At 39.7% G+C, this 25,012-nt stretch overlaps 1 protein-coding gene across 2 annotated transcripts in view; it reads left to right on the forward strand.

Annotated features, from left to right (window-relative positions):
* HTRA3 (HtrA serine peptidase 3) overlaps positions 1-24,678 on the forward strand; it is a 28,824-nt gene extending 4,146 nt beyond the window's left edge. The window contains exons 2-9 of one of the 2 annotated variants that reach the window (XM_075569984.1): positions 5,007-5,106; positions 7,309-7,531; positions 8,186-8,380; positions 9,671-9,703; positions 13,078-13,192; positions 18,354-18,402; positions 20,022-20,117; positions 22,134-24,678. In XM_075569984.1, coding sequence (XP_075426099.1) covers positions 5,007-5,106; positions 7,309-7,531; positions 8,186-8,380; positions 9,671-9,703; positions 13,078-13,192; positions 18,354-18,402; positions 20,022-20,117; positions 22,134-22,299 — 977 coding nt within the window. In that variant the 3' untranslated portion in view covers positions 22,300-24,678. Of the gene's footprint in view, positions 1-5,001; positions 5,107-7,308; positions 7,532-8,185; positions 8,381-9,670; positions 9,704-13,077; positions 13,193-18,353; positions 18,403-20,021; positions 20,118-22,133 lie in introns of both variants that reach the window. The other variant, XM_075569994.1, reaches the window with a different exon arrangement.
* The last annotated feature ends 334 nt before the right edge of the window (positions 24,679-25,012 follow it).

Consider the following 25,012-nt stretch of genomic DNA (forward strand, 5'->3'; position numbering starts at 1 on the left):
CATGTGCTAGCGTGCACGCACACACACTATGAGCTACTACCTTGCCGTCCTAGTGTTTGTTTCGGCACGAGTTACGTAGCTCGCGCCATAGCCTGCACTATGGACAAAGCACTGTCTCCAGAGCTGCGGCAGAAAAAGCTTACAGCAGTGATCCCAGAGATAGTGCTGCAGGGGTGGGGGTTGTGGGGCATGCTTCCAGATTAGATTCTCTCCCCCCCCACCCCCCGGCAGCAATAACCCTCCAGCACCAGAGCAGTTGCGGTACTTTGACTACTACATCTCAAGTGTGGCTTTATTGCCTGCACAAGACTGACACTGAATTCAACATTTTTGGACCATGCTTATGTCTTCAAGCTCTTTTTAACTTCTGGTAAAACTTGCAAGACAGTAAGTAAATCAATCATTAAAATATGGCATCACACAAATTGTGATATGATTTGAACTTCTGATTCTGTGTTCTCATGTTTTCATAAATACAAAAAAGATACATTTAGTACCAGTATTAATTATGCAATAGCTCAGATAATACAGAATGGGACATTTGGTTCGGCTGTGCCATCGCGACCGGCGCCCTTTGGCTGCAGAGGGACCTGCTGCAGCCGGCCATTTCTACGATAATGCAAGTTTTAGGGTAGGTGGTTAACTTTTGGGGGTTTTGCGGTTAGGGTTAACTTTAGAGGTTTCAGCGGTTAGAGTAGGGGGTTAACTTTAGTGGTCTTGTGGTTAAGGTAGGGGTTAACTTATGCAGTCTTGCGGTTAGGGTAGGCGGTTAACTTTAGGGGTTTCAGCAGATTGGGAAGGGGGTTAACTTTAGGGGTTTCAGCAGCTTGGGAAGGGGGTTAACTTTAGGGGTTTCAGCAGCTTGGGAAGGGGGTTAACTTTAGGGGTTTCAGCAGTTTGGGTAGGGGGTTAACTTTAGGAGTTTTAGCGGCTAGGATAAGGGGCTTTAGGGTAACGGGTCAATGTTTTTTGGGTAGGGGGTTAACTTTAGGGGTTTTAGTGTTTAAGATAATGGGTTTTACGGTAATGGGTTAATGTTTTTTGGGTAGGGGTAGCATTAGTATTAGGGGTTTTAGGGTAAGGGTTAAAGCTAGGGACGCATCTTGGCCGTGAAGCAGCAGGTGACTCAGTGTCCTGGTGGCGAGGTCACTTGCAGATAAGTACCAGCAGTCACTTAGTCGCGGCGAATTCACTGCGACCAAATGTTATAGACCGCACAAAATGTACTTGGATTGATATGACTAGCTACAGAATCAGTGTTTATTCATTGCCGGAGCAAGATCAACAATGGTAGATATGATCATTCAGAACCATAATATCTGTACGAGTCAAAATTGTAGTCACCCACAGGCTTCCAAACCTCCCACCGTGCTAGTAACAATATTCCAGTAAAGCAGCATGTCCTTGATCATATCCTATTTGTTTCTAAGAACAACCCGTTTGTAGTTTTTAGGTTTCCATGGCAGCCTTGTTTCTACCAGTTGTAAAAGTGTGTTTATGCATCAGTCAACCCTATCTTCTTTGATCAGGAATGTCATGGAATTATTAGTTTCAAGCTTGTCAAATTACATCTCTTCTCATTTGTGCTTTACTTTTGTTGTAATGTGGAAGCTGTTAGGACAGTTGCATAATTATGACTTTCAACAAAAAATCTGTATTTGTTCTTTCCAAGGTCATACACTAGATATACATAAAGACGGTGCATCTTTTATCATTGACAAATACTTTTAAGAACAGAGTTGGCTAGGGTAATGCAAAGTGTCAGAGTTCATCAATTCTGTATATGAATGCAACGCATTTCAGAGGGTTTGGGTGAAGTTGTTAAATGGCGTTAACCTAATTTACCGTCACATTAAGACTAACAGTGTATCTTCAAAAGACAATAAAATACAGTGAAGTCATATTTTCTACTGTAAAGAGTATAACGTAACTAACATGGACGGTAGTGATAATGAGATGCAAAGAAGCATAACATTGCATATACACTATCCTCTATATAAGTATGTTAAGGGTAACGGAAGGACTTATTGTTATGTTATTTAAGTTATAATTATGAGAGAGAGAAAAAAACAGATACTGGGGGGAAAGAAGAAATCTTCTACAAAAGTAGGACTTCATAGCAGGTTAAAATATAAGTAAAAACAGACTGTAACGTTGCTGACTGCAAGACAGGATACGAACCCGCAGGACAGATGTAGGGAGCAGTACCCTGACCTTGGCCTGGGATCTTAGTCCTGGGATGCAGGGGTAGTCAAGTCCAATTCCGGGGTTGAGGCAGACGGCAGGCAGAGGTAGTCAAGTCCAATTCTGGGTTCGAGGCAGGAGGCAGGAGGCAGGAGGCAGGAGGCAGGCGGCAGGCGGCAGGCAGGGGTGGTCAGGTCCAGGCAGAGTCAAGCACAAGCAGGTAATCACAGAGACAAAGCCAGAGCTAATGCAGAACAAGGTACAAAGTGATTTGCACGAGCATTGATAGGGAGCAACTGCCTACTATTTAAAAGCCAGAAGCAGCTGCTGGCAACAAGGGCTAGAGAGAGCCTGACTTCCTGTCAGGAAGAAAGGAGCAGGAATTGCCAGGAAGCAATATAGCAATGGTAGCTTCAGTGAGGGTAGAGGTCACTTCCTGTCATCAGCCATTTTAGGTATCCAGGCAGATCCCTTATACATGAGATGTAAGTGGCCGGTGCATCAGAAACAAATCAGTCCCATATACATATGTGTATATATATAAGTATATCCACCTGGACCTCTGCACTGAGGTTAGTGATAAATGTATAATCCTTATTGGGGACAGGGTACCTAGTGTGCACTGACACAGTAAAATAGTACATAACATGTCCCATAACCTTAATGAGTGATTGCATAAGCCCACAAGGGTGACTCACTATTCAGCTTCATCCTCCAGTGCGGTCCTATTGCGGTTCCTTCTTGAGAGGCATGCAGGTCCACCAGCAAGGTAACAAAGAGCAGGTAAAGCAGAAAAAGGCAGCGCACTGCCAAAAAACGCAGGAGGAGGCTCACTTGTACAATAAAATGTTTATTCCATAAGGGGATCACACATCACCCCTAAACAGCTACAAAAACCACCACATCAACGCGTTTTGGGCCATGTGCCCTTTATCAAGGTGTATACAAGGTGAGCCTCCTCCTGCGTTTTTTGGCAGTGGGCTGCCTTTTTCTGCTTTATCAGATCCCTTATACAGACACAATTAGGAGCGAGGTATTTAATAGACGTGAGAAAATGAATATTATATTAGCATCACAAGCAGTATAAATCCGTCAAGTCTGGGTACTGTGGAATCTGATAAGATTCCACAATTAAACCCAATTAACACCCGGATACAAAATGACTCATTGAGTCCTACAATGTAGAATAATTCTAAATCTCCAAAACACAGCCTCCACCAGTATATAAAGGACAGGTATCAGACAATATCAAAATATAAACAGCATACTGTATTATGATGTCTGATACATAGTCTTGGGAGTCTTAATACAAATAAAAGGAATTTCTGACAACTGACGAAGATGGAGCGACGCGCGCGTGTAGCGTCACTCCCGGTAGCGAGGTTCTGGTTTAACTTCCGAGGTACAGCAGATGGATGAGTATGGGGATGCCGTACAGTCTATCTTATGAGACTATGATTCCTCATACTGTATATGAAGGGTCAAGTAATCATTATGTCGGTGGGACTGACCAGATATTTGAGAACTTAATCCCATTACACTGCTGCCTCTTTTCAGCTAACTCATTTTCTAATTCCTTGACTCTATTGGGTAAAGAGCCATTAACGGTTTTCCTTGTGGTGCAACTGAATGATATTGAAAATGAACAGATTTACTAGGTACTTTGCATCTTTTCTGCCCTGCTTGCATTACTAAGGCATTTGGGGTGTAGGTAGTGTGAACCAGTAGAAGGAATTAGAAAGCACTTATAATTATTAGAAAGGGCTATATCAATTTCTATAACTTTCCATCATTTGTCTCCGTTTCTGCATCAGCAAGTTATGAGTTTGAATAAACATATCTATCAGATCTGTGTCACATAAAAACTTGATAAAGATTAGTGTAGCTGTAATGTCACTATCTTTATATGGGGTGATTTAAATTCCAGTTTCAATTCCTTTTGATCATGGGCAAGTAACCCTGTGCTCCAAGCACCAAAAATGAGATACTTAGCTTTACGGGGCAAGGACTTGCACCTGAAAATGTCTATTTATAGAGATGTTGACACTGTAGCACTATAAATAAAAAAATAATGTGAATAAGTTTCTTATATTTTCTAGATTGTAAAAACTCACACGAGCAGGGGCCACAGTACTGTTATTTTTTTATCAGTTTGCATCCATTTGTTCTTATTTGTGTGTCCTTCTAGGTAATATAACTACTGTTCCTCTACTGTACCGCACTGTAAAATATGTTGGAGCTTTATACAAAAGCAATATGAATGATAATATTTGATACCAGTGCTTATGGACAAAATAAATCTATCACATGCTGTACATTTTGGGGGCTTAATATACAGTATACACATCCTACATCTTTAGAAAAGGAGCCAAAAACTTGCACCATCACAACCTTTCTGTAGAGGTGGAAGCCATGGGGGAAGTCGCACTAGTTGGGAATTCTGCTGTTGAGGCCCGAAATAAATAAGGGAATATACAAATTAACTGCGATTTCATTTCACTTTCTTAAAATAAATCGATATTTTAAACTGTAAATGTAATTGCATTATTGTCGGGGAACACATATCTTTTGAATGCTTCAACATACGTTTCAGAGTAAGAATTCTCAAATTCCTTTTTTGGGGGGATTATCACATTTTGTACACTCTAGAGGGAAAAAGGTCATATGAGGTTATGGCTATGTATGGGTTTATGAGACAGTCAAAGACATTTTTAGCCAAGAGGAAACTCAAGAACTGTAATTAAAGAAAGCCTGTCTGTGTCTTAGAACATTTGAACAAGGAATTTTCTTACTAACATACCCAATTCTTTCTGCCAGTGTAGGTCACCAACATTCCAACAGTCCAAGATTCAAATTTAACTTCATTGCGGATGTGGTAGAAAAGATTGCACCTGCAGTGGTCCACATTGAACTTTTCTTAAGGTAACTTCTTTGATAATATTGTGCACCAATGTGTTTGACAGTTCTGCATATAGGCTCAAGCTTGGAAGGTGTTCAAGGTTTGGTAGAACCTACTGCAGATGTGCGAAATATTCACACGCGTTCGTGTTCACAGAGAAACAGTTGTAACTGTTGTTAGGACTGTCTGATTTCCATGAACTGTGAAAATAAAGAATTCTTATGGCTGGTTACCCGACTAAATTATTAATAATCATGGTTTCCATCAACACTTCAGGAAAGTATGTGCGTTGTTTAAATTAACTTGTAAATCAAGTTTCCTCATTTATGTGGAAGGGTAGAGGTGCTGATTCGACAAGTGATTTACATGACAAATATAAAGCATTCAGATAACGCTTATTACTGAAATGTTGGGGTGGGAGCTGTGCAAGAAACACCTTTTATGGAGAAAAAATAAGTAATCTCAATATAAAATGAAAAAATTTAATTATGATTGGAAGTCTTCCATAGAAATGTCTTCAAGATCAAGCATTACAGTGACAGTTAATGAAACGTTAATCTCCCTTCAACGATGGTAACTTAAAACAGTTAACTGGATGCTGGCAGTGAGGGAAGATACAGAAAACATGATGAGAGACACAGCAGCATTATTAAGACTTTGGGCACTGATCAGCTGGCAGTTTTACAACACAGTACCATGGGTGTAGCTGTACGAGAGAGAAGAGTTAGGAGTAGAGAAACAGAAATTACGTACTACATGTAAAAGCAGGAAAACGTGAAAAATATGATATGTTTTTTTAAAATAAATCAGTGCTGTAATATTTGATAATACTGTCTGCATTTTTTTAAACTTCTAATACCATTTTTAATGATTTTTTTTAATGCACTGATCATCCTTTTGTTGCTACAGCAACCATTTAGAAAGTCATATCCACTTCCTCTTTTGAAACAGGCTCTAACACACACCTTTTTCAGCTCTACCCTTTGGTAACAAAGTATCACAAACAGATCTGTTGCTGTGTACCAAAGGCAGACTGGCTATTACTCTGAAACCTGTAAGAATAATGTGCTACATATTGTCACATGCTTTACATATAAAAATAAGAAAAAAAGAAAGGAAAAAAGAAGGGGAATGTAGCTTTAAGCTGCTTTAAGCACTGTAAAACAATGTGAATAGAGATAAGATTTCTCTTTTTATATAAAACCTTTCTTTATACGGTAACTCTTACCAGTATTGACTTGATCTCTGCCAAATAAGGCTGAGTCCTCGCTGGCGCTGAGCGGATGAGTGGGCTGAGCGGGCGGCACTTGTGGCGGTTACTTACATATATAGATATATGTAAGTCCTTGCTCACGCGATGTGCACGGCGCTCGTGCACGGGCACACACGCTCACCCGCGCTTGGCGCTTATTTAAACAAAAAAACTATACTTACCCACGCGCTCAACTACCTGCAATGCCCGCCCCCCCTCCCCCGCGTGCACGCGTACAAGCAGGACACCCGGCGCTCATGCTTGGAGTGCTCTCCAAGCATGAGCGCGCTCAGCGCCAGCGGGGACTCAGTCTAACACAGTTTCTGACATCTATTATGTCTGTTTGGAAGAACAGAATATTTCTTAAAAGGGGCATTGAGTGTTATTTATAACTCATCACTGCCATGCACCAACCGGCGAGACAGACAGATTTTATACTCCGTGGTGGTAAAATGAAGTCGTCATATGGCAGTACTGAAACGTGTCAGATTGCAGGCTTTCTAAAGCTCACATCAAGCTTTACATCATGGGAGGTCAAGTTGAAATGTATCTGTCTAATCCTACATGATGCCTATGCTGGAATTAAAAACCGCAGTTAGCAATTTTCTCAAGAGTTGGTTTGTGCCAAGATAAATTACGACTGCTTGCCATTTTCAGTAGGTCGTAAAGTTACATCATTCATATTTTTAATTGAATTGAATAAACACTGCGGCCCATAGTTACTAAACTTTGCTACTAATTGAATGCTTAGCACATTTTGGTAACTGGAAACCTATGTGCAGTATTTTATGCAGATCGCAGCTGAAAGATCATACAGTTTGCAGGGACTTACATATATCTATATATGATATGTTTTCAAGATCTTATATTTTTGATTGTAACCGATTTTACAGCGTTGAATTCATTGGTTGCATGAAATTGCTCCTTGATGGACAATCATAATTTCATATGTTTTATTTTAATTTGATCACAGACACCCTTTATTTGTCCGTAACGTTCCATCGACAAGTGGATCGGGGTTCATCATATCTGATTTAGGCTTGATTGTGACCAACGCTCATGTGGTGTCAAGTAGGAATGCTGTGTCAGGGCAACAACACCTGAAAGTACAGCTGCACAATGGGGATTCATATGAGGCAACAATTAAAGATATTGATAAGAAATCTGACATTGCAACCATAAAGATTTTCCCAAAAGTAAGTATAAATAGCTTTTCACACGGTTTGATCCTTTTTACTTAGTTAACGACAATATAAAAATGTAACCTGGAAACTTGAATAGCACAGTCCGCGTAGTATTTCTTCTGTATACAAGTTTAACATCTCAATGCATTTGACTTGACTCTAAACTTTAAAATATTTGGTTGTAAGATTGGGCCAAAAGTTCACTGTTGTCATGGTATATTTACAGACCCATATTGCAGCTAATATCTGCATAGCAATATGATCATTAGAACTACTCATAATAATCCCGTGAGATATAAGTTTGTACAAAACTGTATATACAAATATATGTAAACTGTCATAATGGGGAAACTTAAGTCGAAATCTGGTTCAAGGGATATCATCGACAAGAATAAAATGTATGATATTTCTGAGGTCACGTTACACACTATCCACCTTTATTGCCATTTTTTGTTTCATCTAACCTCAAACCCTACCACCTCGATTCAGTGTGGTGAGAGGTCGGGAAGTGAATGAATAGAACTCCACATGATTCTCTAGGATGTTCTGTTGCTTCCTTCTCTTGACTATTCCACTTTGTGAGCACGTATTGTTCAAAGTTGTGCATTTGCAATTATTTGAAATGATATTTTGTTGTGTGACAAAAACCTTATTTTTTGCTTCCAGAAAAAACTTCCAGTTTTGCAACTAGGACACTCAGCTGATCTGCGACCTGGAGAGTTTGTGGTAGCTATTGGAAGCCCATTTGCTTTGCAGAACACTGTTACAACAGGCATTGTCAGTACCGCTCAGAGAGATGGGAAGGAACTCGGTTTGAGAGACTCTGATATGGACTATGTTCAAACAGATGCCATAATTAATGTAAGTGAAGAGTTTGTTGAATAAAGGTTGTGATTACCAGTATGTTAGTTCTCCATAAATATTGCAGTGTATACCCCGTCAGGACCTCACAACTCTCTTTTTTGGATTTATTGTGAGGGAATATAGTAAAGTACAGTATATTGGATATCATAAGAACAGACATGAGATCTCAAAAACTTGTGCTCAATTATACCTTTGATGAACTATCACGCCGGGTTGCTCATTAAAATTGGACCACAGCATGCAATAAATCCGCTTTCTCATAAAATAATCAATTGCAAATGATAGGACACCATTATATTTTGGTTTCAGATCTCTGAAAATCCATACAGTGCAACATTTTGTTGCGTTTCTCCTTTTGGAGGACTGTTTATTTCAGGATGCAGAGATGGTATGGAAATCAATTTATTAACATGTTTGTTGATACTCTGCAGTGATATACTTAACAGAGCTAAGCAGGAATCGAGAGAAACAGAGAATAGTTTGGATCCATACTAGAGGCTCTATGTATTAAATTACAAATTCGACGTACAGTCATTATATTTTTGCAAAAATATTTCAGCCTGGATTAAAAATATCTGTATTAAACCTCATCTGCAAAAAATAGGATAAACCGCTCACCTAGTAATTACCTAATGAATAGTTGAACATTAACTAAATGTAAGGTGCAAAGGGGGATTTTAAAAGAGTGGGTTTTTCTAAGGTTGCGGCCATGTTTTGGGAGACGGCGCGGAGGCGTGCGCGTGCGGCGCGATCACAATGCCTAAAGGCAATGACCGCAGACATGGACGCGAGGGGGTGCGTGGTGCGTGAGGAATCAGTTACATTTGATTCCATGGTACGACAGCCAGGTCACGTGATCGCTTCACCTGGTTCACCCAACAGTTCACCCAGCTCTGTGAAGTCACGGCCATGCTCCCTTACATGCCTCCACCTCGCGTCTACACTGGCCACAGATTGCTTGGGCTAAAAAGTGGGTGACGTCATGCGCACGGACGCAAGCGGGTGGTCAGCATGGACCTAGCCAAAGTTAAGAATTTTTATGGAAGTCCACATTGAATAAAAGCTAAGTTTTTTCATGTAATTTGAGGGAAATTTATGGTATCCATGCAATGTGTACATGATCTTTTCTGTTCCTTGGAGTGCATCATGATTTAGGATTTAGCTTTTTCCTATATTTGTGTATTTTTAATTATTTTTTAAACACTTTGTTACTAGACGGGTTACATGAATGTGTCTTGTTTTTCTACTGTCAGACTAAAATAACTTTCTTTTTCTTTTTTTATATAGTATGGAAACTCTGGAGGTCCCCTGGTTAATTTGGTAAGTATTACTTTTGCTTAGAAATAACAATTTCATCCTACTAATACTGAATAGGAACAGGTTCCAAGTAACGGTGCTCAATATCCACAGGGAGCATGTAATCCAATATGTCTTGAGTCATAAATATAAATATGTATAGGACAAGTTCTAAGTATAAGCGCAGTGAGACTGATATACCTGGTGTATTTGCATCTCATGTGAGGAGTTACTACAATAACTGTCCATGTATGGGAGATATAGAGCATAATACAATGAAAAAACTTCACTGGACAAACCTCTTGAGTATCACCAATATAGGTCAATTCCTCCCCAGACAATGAGTGTAGAAAAAACAGTACTCACATTTGGCAGCTTGTCCTGATGCGTGCATCACGCCAATCAATAAGCAAAGGTGAACATCCAGAGATGGGGGCGGAGCACTGCGAAAAATAGAGGCGCTAACACCATAGGAAAGTTAAAAATAAGTTTTAATGTTGTGGCATGTGGGAAACAAAGTTATTACCCCTCTATTGTTGCCCCTCTATTGTTCGCAGTGCTCCGCCGCCATCTCTGGATGTTCACCTAATACTGAATAGGCCTATGCCGGCAGGTTTCCAGGGGCCCAGGACTGAAGCTTTGACTTGGATGTTGTTGTAGCAGGGGGCTGCCAAAGTTGTTGAGTGGATTTAGGGGGATTCATTTGGGGAGGACGGTCTGCTGAGTTGCCGGGTACCTCATCTGACTGATGTTGATTAAAACCGGATCGGCGTGAAATACATCGCATCAACACTTAGTGAATCTCCCTTATATTTTTGTTTGTAAAGTTTAAGTCCTTGTCAGGCTCATCTGCTTCTTTACAAAAGTGGAATTAGCTAGAGATATTAATACAGTGTTAATACTGTAGTGCGGACGAGTATTCTAAAACAAATCTGGGGCAATCACCAACAAGACCCAGGTACTTGCTGGGCACATGCTGCAACATTTCAGTGACTGTTTTTTTTAAATGCATCATATTTGTTTAGTATTTGAAGTTATTTTGAGCCTTTTTTGCAGCCAGACGATTCACTGGGAAAGATTGCTCTGCAGACATTAGGATGCAAGTCCTAAATAATTGTGGCTTGTGGCCGACCATCATTTTTCTAAAACCAGACTGTGGTCCTTCCTATATGCCATCTGATTGCTTCACAAATAGTGATAAATGTACTGTATATTTTTCTATTAAGTTACAGTGTTTTATTTTCTCACATCTGCTGTATTTATTATTGCTGTCTGCACACTCATGCATGCAGTGAGATCTGTGTCTCTTGTATGTATATATATCTTTATTTATATAGCGCCACTTATGTACATAGCGCTTCACAGCAGTAATACACGTGACATAATAATATAACACCTTGTGGGAATAAGCGCTTCAGACATAAAAGTAACATTAGGAAAAAGGAGTTCTGAAGAGCTTAAAAAACGTTACTAATGGCAAGCTTTTAGTATTCAAAAATTGAACTCACATACTATAATGTGTAATGTGTCCCTAACGATATGCAAATCTACAGAAAACATACTATTAATTTAATAGTTTAGAAAACATGATATACCGTTAGATACAGCAGCAAACACATAAAAACTATAAGCGATCAAACATATAATTTGATTTACATAGGTACATAGTTACATGGGTACATAGTTATATAGATACATAGTTACTTTGGTACATACTGTACTGAAGTTACATAGGTACATAGTTACTTTGGAACATAGGTACATAGTTACTTTGGTACATAGTTACATAGTTAAATAGTTGATGAGTTTGAAAAAAGACATTCGTCCATCAAGTTCAACCTATGCTGAATATAGATGACAGATATTTTATTCTATATTTGTACTTACAGTATATTCATCCAGAGGAAGATAAATAGAAAACCCCAGTAAAATATCATCTAATTATATCTCATAAAGGAAAAATAAATGTCTTCCTGACCTGAATCAGATTTCTCCCTGGATCAACATCCTTCCCATGTATACTTATTTGGTATATCTCTGTATACATTTCCTTTCTAAAAAGATGTCCAGCCTTTTTTTTGAAGATTTCATTTGCTTTGGGAATAATTTTATATATATATATATATATATAGCAACTGTAAATATTACTGTATGTTCATTTGCATGTCTTAGACAGGTCTGCAACCCTGTCTTTCCCCATTGTCACCCAGCATACAGCTATATATATATATATATATATATATATATATATATATATATATATATATATATATATATATATTACCACTATTACTAATATATTACCTAATAATATTATTGACTTGAATGGGGCTTTGGTATATGGTCCCCTTTGTCGTTGTTAAATCGATCTTCAATACCAATTAGACTATCAAAATGTTTGAATTGAAGCCCAGCAACCTCTCAGTGTTATTTTCTTCATTAATTCTTCAAACTTGCAAACACATCAACACTTACAGTTACAGTAGTACCTTAAAATGTCCTGTCCCCCCTCTGTACTGCCGAGTTATGTCCTAGCGTATCTGACTGCTCCTTCTGTTTCAGTCTACTTTATTCCATACAATCTGTGTCTTTTCCACATTGACTATGCATGTACTGTATGTTTTTGTCCTTAAAACCACCAACGCCTGCTCTGAGAGCTATATTCTTTATGGAAGGTGTTCCTTTTTTGCATACCAAGCATAACGCCTTCACTTCCGCGCATTGCATACTACTCCGCTTTGCCTTTAACACAGAGGTGGGCAACTCCAGTACTCAAGGGCCACCAACAGGTCAGATTTCAGGATATCCCAGCTTCAGCACAGGTGGCTTTGACTGAGCCACCTGTGCTGAAGCAAGGATATCCTGAAAACCTGACCTGTTGGTGGCCATTAGGGACTGGAGTGGCCCACCCCTGCTTTAACCCCTTAGCTGCCAGGGATGCAAAGCTATGCGTTGCAGTCCAGCCTGGCAGCAAAGGAATGAAGCTGTTCATGGAAAGGATATGTTGGTATTTTCTACCATGTCTAAAGTTCAAGACATGTCAACTCTCAACCGACTTTGTGCGAGTCTCACTGATTTGGAGTCAGTCTCACAAATTGTATAAACATCAGCGCCTCATAGATGTCAACAGTCTCGCTGATAGAAGCCAGGATGTTTCCATTCAAATGCAATTTGATTTGGTCCAAGACTTCCTCGTCTCCACGATTTCAGCCCTTGGACATTGAAAACGATGAAAGATCTTGTGTTGTCGCTGTGTTAATTGGCTCTATGCGTTTAGTTCCAATATTCTTCTATAAGAGAAAACATTCAACATGGTCACAGAATTTGCGAAGTCCGGAAAGATTTTCTATTAGAAAAAGCTTGTTTGAACGTGCACATTGTCTGTCTTCTCCATACAGGACGGGGAGGTAATTGGAATAAATACGCTCAAAGTCGCAGCTGGGATTTCTTTTGCAATTCCGTCTGATCGCATCAAAAAGTTCATGACAGAATCACACGACAAAAAAATTCAAGGTAAAGAAAAAGACATACCGTATAACACACCGAACATGGAACGTTGCTATCTTGGGGTTCTAGTAAAATGATTGTCAAGCAGAGTGATGACAAAGCTTCACTATTTTTCTGTTCAGATTTGTATAACTTATCTAGTACAGGGGTTCTCAACTCCAGTCCTCAAGAACCCCAAAAGGTCAGCTTCAGCATAGGTGGCTCAATCGGTGGCTCGCCAACTGTGCTGAAGCAGGGATATTCTTAAAGTCTGACCTGTTGTGGGAATGCTGAGGGCTGAGTTGAGCACCACTGATCTAGAGGATACATACCTTCCAGATTCAGATTTTAGTATCTGTGACACAAAAAAATGCATCTAACAGCCTGAAGATACAATTTATGCTGAAATCACTCATTTGGATGAAGTAATAGGTGCAGATGTGGCAGACATTATTACCCGTTAATGCAAGTTAATGCAGACAACAGAATGTTAAAGACTTGTGTTTTCTCCTTAGCCATTCTTTTGAATAGCACTACTGTTAAATAATGCAAGAGTGTTAACAGGTGCAATAACGTCTGTCACACCTATGATATGGTCTCCAGAAAGGTGCACTCACGATACCAGTAAACACAACGCCACATGTGCACAGCAACAACAGTCCAGAAAATACAGAGAACCACAGATATTAGAAAAACAGCAGTGGCAGTCCACTGGTCTTCAAGTGAAAAATGTGTTTAATGAACAAAGATCAACGTTTTAGTTCACACAAGAAACTTTCTCAAGACAGAGCAGACAGATAGAATAGCTCCTTCTGCAGCTGTGCTTAAATATGCCCTAAATGTCATGGTGATTGCTCCAAATGAATAGGAATCTCCCAAGTCACGTTGATGAGGCTAAAAAAGCAATGTCCAGAATTTGGAGGCAGCTTTGTTGATGCTTTTGGGATTACGGTGCTGTGAGAAGAAATTGAGAGATGGGATAACTCTGAAATTTAAATTGACACAGTCTAAATGCTTTTGAAATTAGTAAGTGGTCAGTGGGGACCTGAGAATCACAGGTGAAGAGTTAGGCTGAGTCCCCTGTGCCGCTGAGCACGCTGACAGCGCTGTGCTTGGCGAGGTTGCTTCTGGCTATTTAAATATGGATGCCCACGTGCGTGGGCGCAGACACTCACCACGCTTGGCGCTTGTGTAAACAAAAAAAACTTTCTTTGATCCGCGCTCAGCTTGCCTGACACCCGTCGCTCATGCTTGGAGAGTTGGTGACGTCACCGTTTTCCAAGCATGAGCGCGGTCAGCGGCACAGGGGACTCAGCCTTAGGCCGCGGCCAGGCTGGGAGCAACTGCGCTCTCGCTCGAGCACCCTGCTGTGAGAGCAGGGGCAATTTTTGTCCAGCGTAGTTGAGCGCGCAGGTGGCCGTGCCGTGATGTCATATGAGCGGTTTGCCTTCATTGGCTGAACCGCGCACGTGACCAGGGCAAGCGTGACAAATTCAAAAGAATTTATCTCACCAAGCAGCTGAGCGCTCACGGGCACGTGCACGCTTCACAAACACATTGTCGCAATGTGTTTGATCGCGCTGAGCGTGAGCACGCATGCGCGCGTGCTCGCTCGCTCTCAGCCTGGACGAGCCCTTAGAAGGCAGAGACAGAGAAAGAAACGCAAGTTGACAAGAAAGCTCTGTGGCACATTAGTATACTTTCATCTGATGAAGGAATCTTTATACCGGTATGGATTTAATTAATATGTTGTTTCGGGTCTGTACATGGCTGTACAGTATAACCTCTGCATAACGATGTGGTGATGTATGACAGTGATGTTTTGGATAATCTTGGTAAATACAATTAATATGAACTATATTTTATCTGTATCTGGTTTTGCTTGACCGTTTTCTCTTTGGAGGGTACTAGTGCTGGGCCGTAAGAGATTGGGTACACCTGGCTGAGGTTTTGAACACTTCACTACATTCATTTAGGGCAGTGGCAACCTTTCTTTGACTAACCCCAACCCTCTCCCCCCATCTCTCTCACACTCCCCCCCACTCTGTTCCCCCTTAACCAATTACACTCTCTCCCTCACTTTTTACCCCTTTTCCCTCTTCCCTCTCTTTTCCCGTTACACTCTCCCCCTCTCTTCTCCCCTTATGCTCTCTTCCCCTTTACACTCTCTCCCCCTCTATTTTGCCCCTTTACACTCTTTCCACTCTCCCCCCCTATACACACTCTTTCCCCCTTCTTCCCCGTTTACGTTCTCCTCTCATCTCTTCCCCTTACTCTTTCTCTCACTTTTCTCCCCTTACTCTCTCCGCTGCTCTCTTCCCCCCTCTCAAATCACACACACAAACACACAGATTTGGGCAGCACGCCGGTCCACAGCTCCCTCCTCCTGTCAGCCGGAAGCTGAATGCGACTTCCAGTGCTGATAGGAACAGGGAGAGGCAGGATCGCAGTGACAGGCCTGGGAAATCTGGGAGAGTTTTCTTAGCTCTCACCCCTTGGTGGCCGCGGAACCCCTAATGGGTGCTCGTGGAACCCTAGTTGAAAATGACTGGTTTAGGCTATACTCTTTATATCATTTGTGAAGTGCTCCATTCTTGTCTTTTCTTTTTTTACATGAAAGGGCTCTATAAAATGGTTAGAGTTGTGACTGCAGGAAGAAAGTTCTCTGATCACAAGCTACAACGTAGTCACATGTTGTGGCTAATGTCATCAATAATCTGAAGCGTCCTTTTTTCCTTCGTGTGAAAGTCGGTCATGTATATTATTCTCAGGGTTAATGTTATGCTGACCTGTTATCAGTGTGTGGTACAGGTAGCTCATCAAGAATTTTTAGCACATACAGACTGAGACCCATATTTACTATACAGTGCCTTTTCCTACTCATAGGTGGGTTTACTCCTGTCCAATTAAACATCTCTTGTCTGCACAATAGCAGATATTTAATGTGCCCAATTGCTGGCTTTCTCGTTTACTTATTTGTCTATTTAGGCCCAGATTCACTAAAAGGTGCCAAGCTCCAGAATGCCTTAATTCCCATGTATTTGCATGGAAGTGAAGGTGTGCTAAACATTTAGGGCCTCATGCACTAAAGGTTCATAAAAAAATCAGCAAAACAAGAAAAAACACAAAGGCGCACCAAGATGAGAGATAGATATTGTATTAGCAACAAATAATAAAATTAGTAACTTACATATAAAATTTCTTTAATAATCCCCAATTCTGGTGTCTATCACAGGAGTAGGGCATCACATAGGAAGTATGAAGGGTAATCTCAGTTCTGAGAGATCAGACCCGCGCGCTGGGGCTGTCTCTGTTCACTCTCCTGTCCTCCACGTGTGGTAGCGTGGTGCGGAGTGTAGCGCGCATGTGCAGGAACCGGGGCCTTCAATAGGTGTCCTTAGGATGCCTGTCCGTTTTTGATAACATAGAAACGATCGGAAATAAGCAGGAACGGTACACTTGAGTGTGTACTGGTGGTGGGTAGTAAAACCGCCAGCCACAACAGTCGCGACGCGTTTCGTTTAACAAAGTAAACTTCTATGCCTGAAGAACTACCCACCACCAGTACACACTCAAGTGTACCGTTCCTGCTTATTTCCGATCGTTTTTATGCTATCAAAAACGGACAGGCATCCTAAGGACACCTATTGAAGGCCCCGGTTCCTGCACATGCGCGCTACACTCCGCACCACGCTACCACACGTGGAGGACAGGAGAGTGAACAGAGACAGCCCCAGCGCGTGGGTCTGATCTCTCAGAACTGAGATTACCCTTCATACTTCCTATGTGATGCCCTACTCCTGTGATAGACACCAGAATCGGGGATTATTAAAGAAATTTTATATGTAAGTTACTAATTTTATTATTTGTTGCTAATACAATATCTATCTCTCATCTTGGTGCGCCTTTGTGTTTTTTCTTGTTTTGCTGATATTGGTATCACCATCGGGGTTCCGGTGGAGACCACATTTGGAGGTGGGGGAGACACCTCATAAACACAGAAGCAGCAAGAGAACTGAGAGGGACCAACACTCCAAGTTTAAAGAGCCAGAGCGCGGACTGAACTTTTCATAAAAAAATCACCAGACCATTTAAATCACCGTTTTTATGAGCGTTGCATTCACGGTATTCAGAAAGCCTTCATTACCTGTCATAGTAAAATTCACAAAACGGGTGATTAGATGGTGATCTGATGAACGACCCTCTGAAAAGGCCTTACCCGGCGAGTTGTATCTGCTGCAGAGAGAGCTGCTCTGAGAGAGCCGTCTCTCCCTGTGCAAATATCGCCCGAAATGTATGTGTCTAAATTGTAATTTTGTTAATAGTTTAGATGAGCAGGGGGTCTCCTGAGCTGAACCGCATTGGTTTCAGCCTCAGGGACCCCCTACTTCCCGAGATACAGGCCCCGTTATGGGGTGCCGGTATCTCCTATGCATTTTATTCCCATGGTCACGTGACGTGGACATTTAAATGCATAGGAGATACCGGCACCCCATAACGGGGCCTGTATCTTAGGAATTAGGGGGTCCCTCAGGCTATCCGCTATGGTAATAAAGTTTAATGTAAATGCATTTTTATTGCACAGGATTCATGCCAGGGGTCTCTGGTGCTAATATTAATGGATATCAGCTCCAGAGATTCCCGGCATCAATCCTATGCAGGAAAAATGCATTTTTTTTCTAAGTCCCATCTCGCCGCTTCTCTGCAGGTTTCCAACACCTTTAAGCCAACTTTTTCTGGTGTGAAGATTTTGTGATAAAATCACCATTCTAGAGCGGTGATAGGCGTTCATAGCCAAATCACTGCTACTAGAATTGCACGAGTTTATGAACATGCCGAAAAGCGGTGATAAGTGGCTTATCACCGCTGCCTCTGTAAAAAATTTTATGAGCAATTTTTTTTGAGCGATTCAGCATTTTATCACCCACTTATCACCGCTTACTGAATAGCAGTAGGCATTTTGGGTGATAAGTGGCTTATGAACGCTTACTGCATAGGCCCCTTAGTGTATCTGGGCATTAATGCTTCTGCCACATTCACAATGCTGGGAATCTGACCTTTAAAAAAAGTCAACACTCATCTTTGCTCGTCAGAAGTTTCTTTTGTACTGTGTTGTGTTCCGGTATTATAAATTTACTTTAAATGGTCATTAAAAAAAAACTTTTTTGGTCATTATTTGTTTCTCCAGATGGAAAAAAACGTTTTATTGGGATAAAGATGCTGACAATTACCCCTGTGTAAGTTTAAAAGAACAATTATATTGCGTTACTGACAAATTATTTTTAATTACCTACCATATTGAAGGCTTTTTTACTATGAAAATATGTATCCAATAAGCTTGAAGTGCACGCAAAACACATGACGTAACATTAAATTGAATTACAAGTCCCTTTAAATGTGCACTCTCCTACTGTTCTACAGTAGGCGGTAATTGGGAATCAGTGATTTTCCCAGTAACACTAGTTACCCCCTGCTTTATATAGGGGTACATGAGAACTACCAATGCCAATTACAAAATCATGATTCAGACTTTTGAATTAAAAGCTGTTGGTGTAGGGGCCACAGCTCTGCATTTTTCCTTACAAAAGATCAGTCAAAAACTTTCCTGGACATCAAATGTTCTTCTTAAGGGAAGTTGCTTTGCAAAGAGGCACTCCAACTGTGAAAGCACAAATTGGACCATGCATAGTTTAATAATTCATTGAGAGGTCACAGAATAATAGTATTAAGTCTTTAAAACCAGACCTTTTTTTTATATTGAAATAAAGCTATTTTTTTTAAATAACACTCAACGCGCTGTTTAGCCATCAGACACTACACTTACAAATACAATATTGGTAAACTGATGATGATATGGTATTGTGGTTAAGTGTAGTTACAGATGTAGCAGATGTTATTGCACCTATTAACTTAATGTGTTGCATTAACCCTTATGCAATATTTACAGTGAGATTAAAAACAATGGTAATGTGTGCGTTATCCCCTAATGCATGCAATATTTATAGTGTTATTTTAACCCACGTTAATAGGGGTAATAACCCATGCTACATCATAGTTACATAGCTACATAGTAGATGAGGTTGAAAAAAGACATGCGTCCATCAAGTTCAACCTATGCTAAATTTAGATGACCGATACTTTATCCTATATCCATACTTACAGTATATTGATCCAGAGGAAGGCAAACAAAAAACCCCAGTGAAATATCATCCAATGATATCTCATAAGGGGAAAAATAAATTCCTTCCCGACTCCAAGAATTGGCAATCGGATTACTCCCTGGATCAATATCCTTCCCATGTATACTTATTTGGTATATCCCTGTATACCTTTATTTTCTAAAAAGATGTACAACCCTTTTTTTTAACAAATGTATTGTATCTGCCATCACAGTCTCCATGGGTAATGAATTCCACATTTTAACTGCCCTTACTGTAAAGAACCCTTTCCTTTGTTGCTGTGGAAATCTCCTTTCCTCCAACCTTAAGGGATGGCCCCGAGTCCTTTGTACTGCCCTTGGGATGAATAGTTCTTTTGAAAGCTCCTTGTACTGTCCCCGAATATATTTGTATATAGTTATCATATCCCCTCTTTGACACCTCTTTTCTAATGTAAATAAATCTATTTTAGCTAGCCTCTCCTCATAAATGAGATTGTCCATCCACTTTATTCATTTGGTGGCTCTTCTCTGCACTCTCTCTAGTTCCATAAGCAAAGTATATTATCTTAACCTGGAAGGCGTCTTTGAGCACAACCCTCTTCCAATCATTTGATTTCACATAGTTGGGGTTTCTGCTTTGTGACGTCCTTAACACTTGGAACACGCTACAACATTCATATTTACATTTATTTTTAGACTCGTGGAAGAACTCAAACTGAACAATCCGGATTTTCCCGATGTCACCAGTGGAATATACGTCCATGAAGTAATGCCCAATTCACCATCCCAGAGGTAAGTGGAAACCAAACAGTGACATGTACATATAATCTGATAATAAATGTGATGATAAAGTAGCTTTTTTGCTTGTGGAGATGGGAAACAGTGGTTACAGTTTTGGTTACTCGTGGTCTGGAATCATTTTTGTACCGATGTTAATTAGCAAAGACAACACTGGGAAAAGAAGCAACAAAACAGTAATATGCACACTTGGTTAAAACAGCTGCTCATTTTTTTAAATTATTAATAAACAATACACCAAAAAATAACCCGCCAGTAATATTTTTCCATTGCTGATGCATTGATCATGATAAAATAACAAATATCTATAGTGGTTCCCAGCACTCAATAAGGAAAAACAGACACAACGTCAATTACGAAATAGCAATGATATATTGAAAAAATGATACAGACTTTTCAATATATCATTGCTATTTCGTAATTGACATTGTGTCTGGTTTTCCTTATGGAGTGCTGGGAACCACTATAGATATTAGTCATAGTCTTGAGGGGGTCTGAGGTCCCTCTCTGTTCCCTTGCACCATACTATACTGTACTGTAGATTGTTTCATTCATTTAAACTCACTGGTGGAGTGCTACCTAACTCACATACTTTTTGTATGATAAAATAACAAGTTGATCATCAAGCAAATTGTGATTCACTTTTTTTTGCAGTAGCTTCAAGGATAATGTATTTTTTTTTATTATCGAAGTCTCCCATATGCAAAATATTTGGCAATGCTAGTGCAAAAACATAACCAGATTTATCAAATAAAAAGGAATTTGTTCGCTTTCAATTAAGAAGCATTTTATCTACTATATCACTAGAGGAGAGAACACAATTATTGACAAAGTATAGTAGTAAATGATATAGCGTGTGTTATCATTCATTATAGCATGGTAACTGGATTACTGGACTGTAGTGCAGTGTTTACAACTCCAGTCCTAAGTGAACCCCAACAGGTCAGGTCTTAAGGATATCCCTGCTCCAGCACAGGTGGCTCAGTCAAAATGACCGAGCCACGGATTGACCCACCTGTGCTGGAGCAGGGATATCCTTAAGACCTGACCTGTTGGGGTTCCCTGAGGACTGGAGTTGGGAAACACTGCTGTAGTGAAGTTTACCCCTAAAAGGTAGTGTAACAGGGGCAAGCCTGTTACCAACAGCTAGTACTGTTGGGGGTTGACCAGCAAGGAGTTAGTCCCTGTCTGGAGGAAGCAGGAGGATTAACGAGCCCAGCTGGGTTCATCAAGGTTTAAAAGGCAGGTGGCATGCAGCCCACAAGGTTGCCGTTCCTGTACTGCAGAGGGACACTGGATCTGACCATGTTATGCATATGGACATTTGCTGGCTGGAGCTGACACAAGAGCTCTATTTTTCGTTGCTGAGTAAAAGCCTACATTTACTTTCCCAAGCACGTGTCTCCTGTCATTACCTCTGTGTGCATCACCTACAGGTACAGTAGTAAAACCTGTAGTAAAAATGCCACCATTTATTTAATAAGTGCCCAAGTAAGAATGGAGAAGTAGAATGGTTATACGTAAACATTTAATCAATTGTATTTATGTTATGTGTTGTTTTATGTTATTGACCTTCTGGATTTTGTATGAGGAACCCATAAACTGATAGATTGAAATCTCTATAAAATATCTTGATTTCCATTAATAATATTTGAGATGTTCCCGCTACAGATGAAATGTAATAATGAGAAAGTGATGTGACTCCTGATTTTTTAATAATGGATGGCAACAAAAATATTTTGTATAATGTTTATTATAATTATATGAGGCACATCTTTTATAACGTGTTTATGTATATACGTCCGTCAAAAAGTAAAATTATTAGATATGTTAAGAAATATTTTTTTAGAAAAACTATCATACATGTAATGTAATGAAAATATATAGCAAATACAATTATCAACTACCAATTGACTTTACTTATGAATTTACTTCCCCTGGTTACATCCAGAGGACACAAATACAACGACTGTATAAAATGCTGATTATTGTTTTCTCATATATCTTCAGAGGTGGGATCAAAGATGGTGACATCATTGTAAAAGTGAATGGGCGCCCATTGATGACTTCTAGTGACCTGCATAAGGCAGTGCTGAATGAATCGCCCTTACTACTTGAAGTTCGAAGAGGAAACGATGACCTGCTATTTAACATTGAACCTGAAGTTTCCATGTAGTTAAAAAAAAATAACAATATCATCTACAAGATCAAATAGTACAGGCAGAAAAAGGTACAGAAATAACCTCGGTACTCATCATAAATGCTACTGGAAAGTTTTATATTAAAATCGAACAAAAGAACAAGAAACGAGACACAGTACAACATTAATTGAAGCTGTGTTTTTTTGTTTTTATTTGAAACTCTGGTTCCAACCTCGTAGGTGGCATTATGTTACAGCTATGAAGATTGTAACCGACCAGATGTGTTTGTAAATTCATGTTCATCTTACACCAGTTAAAACTCCAAGCCTGATGTACTAATAATTTATCTTAACATTGTATTTCGAAAACGTCAACATGAAATACCTCCTTTTCAAATGAATCAGATTGCCACTGGTGGACTAACGTGATTGCTTGAGCCCAGTGTGTACTGTAGGTAATGTATATTAAAAAAAAAACCCTGCAGGCCAGTTCAAGGAGGACCGAGGATTCATTTGTTCAGTTAGAGATATAAAGACAACTGAGGACACACCATCATGAAATCTGCTGTAGGTGTATTTCCTTAGGCGAGCAGAATAGCTGATATTTTCATTTAAGAATACATACAAAGTCCAGAGTGCAACTTCTAAATAGTGTTTGGACCTACAAATAGATATACACCATAGCATTGGACTTTAACTGTAATAGAAATAAAGGCAACAGTAATTACATAGAAACATAAAATTACAGTACAAATGTGTGTTTATGTTCTTAATTTGATTGGGCATTCATTGCGCACATACTATGAGCACAACATGAGCAGCCCTGGAGGGATCCAACTACGTCTCCAACTTGTGTAGCATGGAATATCGTGACTAGTAATGATGTTTCTTTTTGACATTTTTGGATTGCTGTATTTTATACATCCTTTTTTTTTTTAAGTGGAAACTTACTTTACTATTTTAGCTTGAGATTCATTTCATGGAAGCATCCTTCTGTTCTAAGGGCTCTTTACCAATTTACCAATTTACCAACTCTCATTCTAATCTGCAGAGTAAAATACAAATCCAGCTCATTTTCTAAATGGAAATGGAAAATACTGAGCGTGTGCATTTTGTAAACGAGTGAGATCACTTTCGGACACAGCAGCACCTGGAAGCCTAATGAGCATGTAAAAAATACAGCCTGTAAGAATTTTAAAAACTCTTAAAGCAGAATGTGTTAACATAGCTTTATACTTTTTGAAATGGACCGCTGTTTCTTACACTTTTTAAAAAAAAAAACATGTACTATTGAAAGTTAGTTAATTAAAATGACATTCTTAGCCAGGTCTAATTTTTTGCACTTTACTGCGAGTCAGTAAATTATTTTAATAAAAATACAACCCCCACTTACATAGAAACTTTGCTAAGCTGTACCTATCTTAGGGAAGTCTGAATACATTTCCAATACTTGGTGTTATGTTTCAGAATATCATTAATCAGTTTTGTCCATGATGTACTGTACTGTAGGCAGGGGCAGAACAAGTCAGCGGTGGGCCCTGGTGCAGGTTTAAAAAAGAAAAAAAGCCCCTGTCTCTTCCCGGGGCCCTACCTATGGCGCAGGCCCTTACGTGATAGCGACGAAGCCCACCCAGGCTATGATTGAAGAAGTTGGGCCTGACTTCCAGTGGGGCCTTACTTCTGTTTTAGAAACACTAGAACGACTGCTAAAATAAGTGCTGAAACCGCGTTCCAGCGCCTGGAGGATGGACCCCTAAGGGTGGTGGGCCTTGGTGCAGCTGAACTGACTGCACTTATTGTATTCCACCACTGACTCTAGTGGGCTAATGTCTGTGTTTTGCTTACAATGATTTTCAGTGTCACTTCGGTTTCCCATGTACTGTAAGCAAGAGAAAACAAATATATAATCACTGCGCTTCTCCATGTAAAGAGAATGCAGCTAGTGAAGGAATTGGCCATACAAATGTGCAAAACAGAAAGTGTAATCAGGAGAGCCATCTTTTTATATATCAAATATTGGTTGTTAGCTTCTTTTTTTCTTATATATAATTTTTTTTAAATATACACATACACACACACACACACACACACACACACACACACACACACACACACACACACACACACACACACACACACACACACACACAAAACAGTAGGCATTTTTAAGTCACACCAGAGTCTAGAAATTTTGGAATATATCAAATGATTCTTATAGAATTAATGCCTTATATGGAAACACAGATTTAAAAAAGACCTACTATAGGTGATATGCAGTTTCGTATATTAAGCAAGTGCACAAAACTATGGTTAGTCGCTACACAAATTACACTTGCTTTAGGGGAAGGCCTTTATGTAATGGTGCAAACATGTAATATAATATGTATTACTTGTACTGTATATATTTCTGCTGTAAAAAAATAAAGTTTATATATAACTCCTGTTGTCATTGATTTTATTTGGCTAGGGAAATGAAGCACATCGAGTTTGACCTGCATTTAAGGACATCAACTACCTAGTAGTAAAACATAGAAGTAGTAAAACGTTATTATTTTTACATGCACGTGATTTCACAATGTACAGTATGTAAAAATGTGCATCAATTTGAGAGTTGAAAAAGGTGGGTTTAGAGAGATTACAGGTCGAATGTGGCAATATGGTACAAAACACATACTGTTAGATTAACAAGATTGATGGGGAGTAACTGCAGTGATCTTTTATGAGTTGCAGTATAAAAATAGGTAAAACA

This window comes from Ascaphus truei, chromosome 1, assembly GCF_040206685.1.
Source record: "Ascaphus truei isolate aAscTru1 chromosome 1, aAscTru1.hap1, whole genome shotgun sequence".
Lineage (NCBI taxonomy): Eukaryota > Metazoa > Chordata > Amphibia > Anura > Ascaphidae > Ascaphus > Ascaphus truei.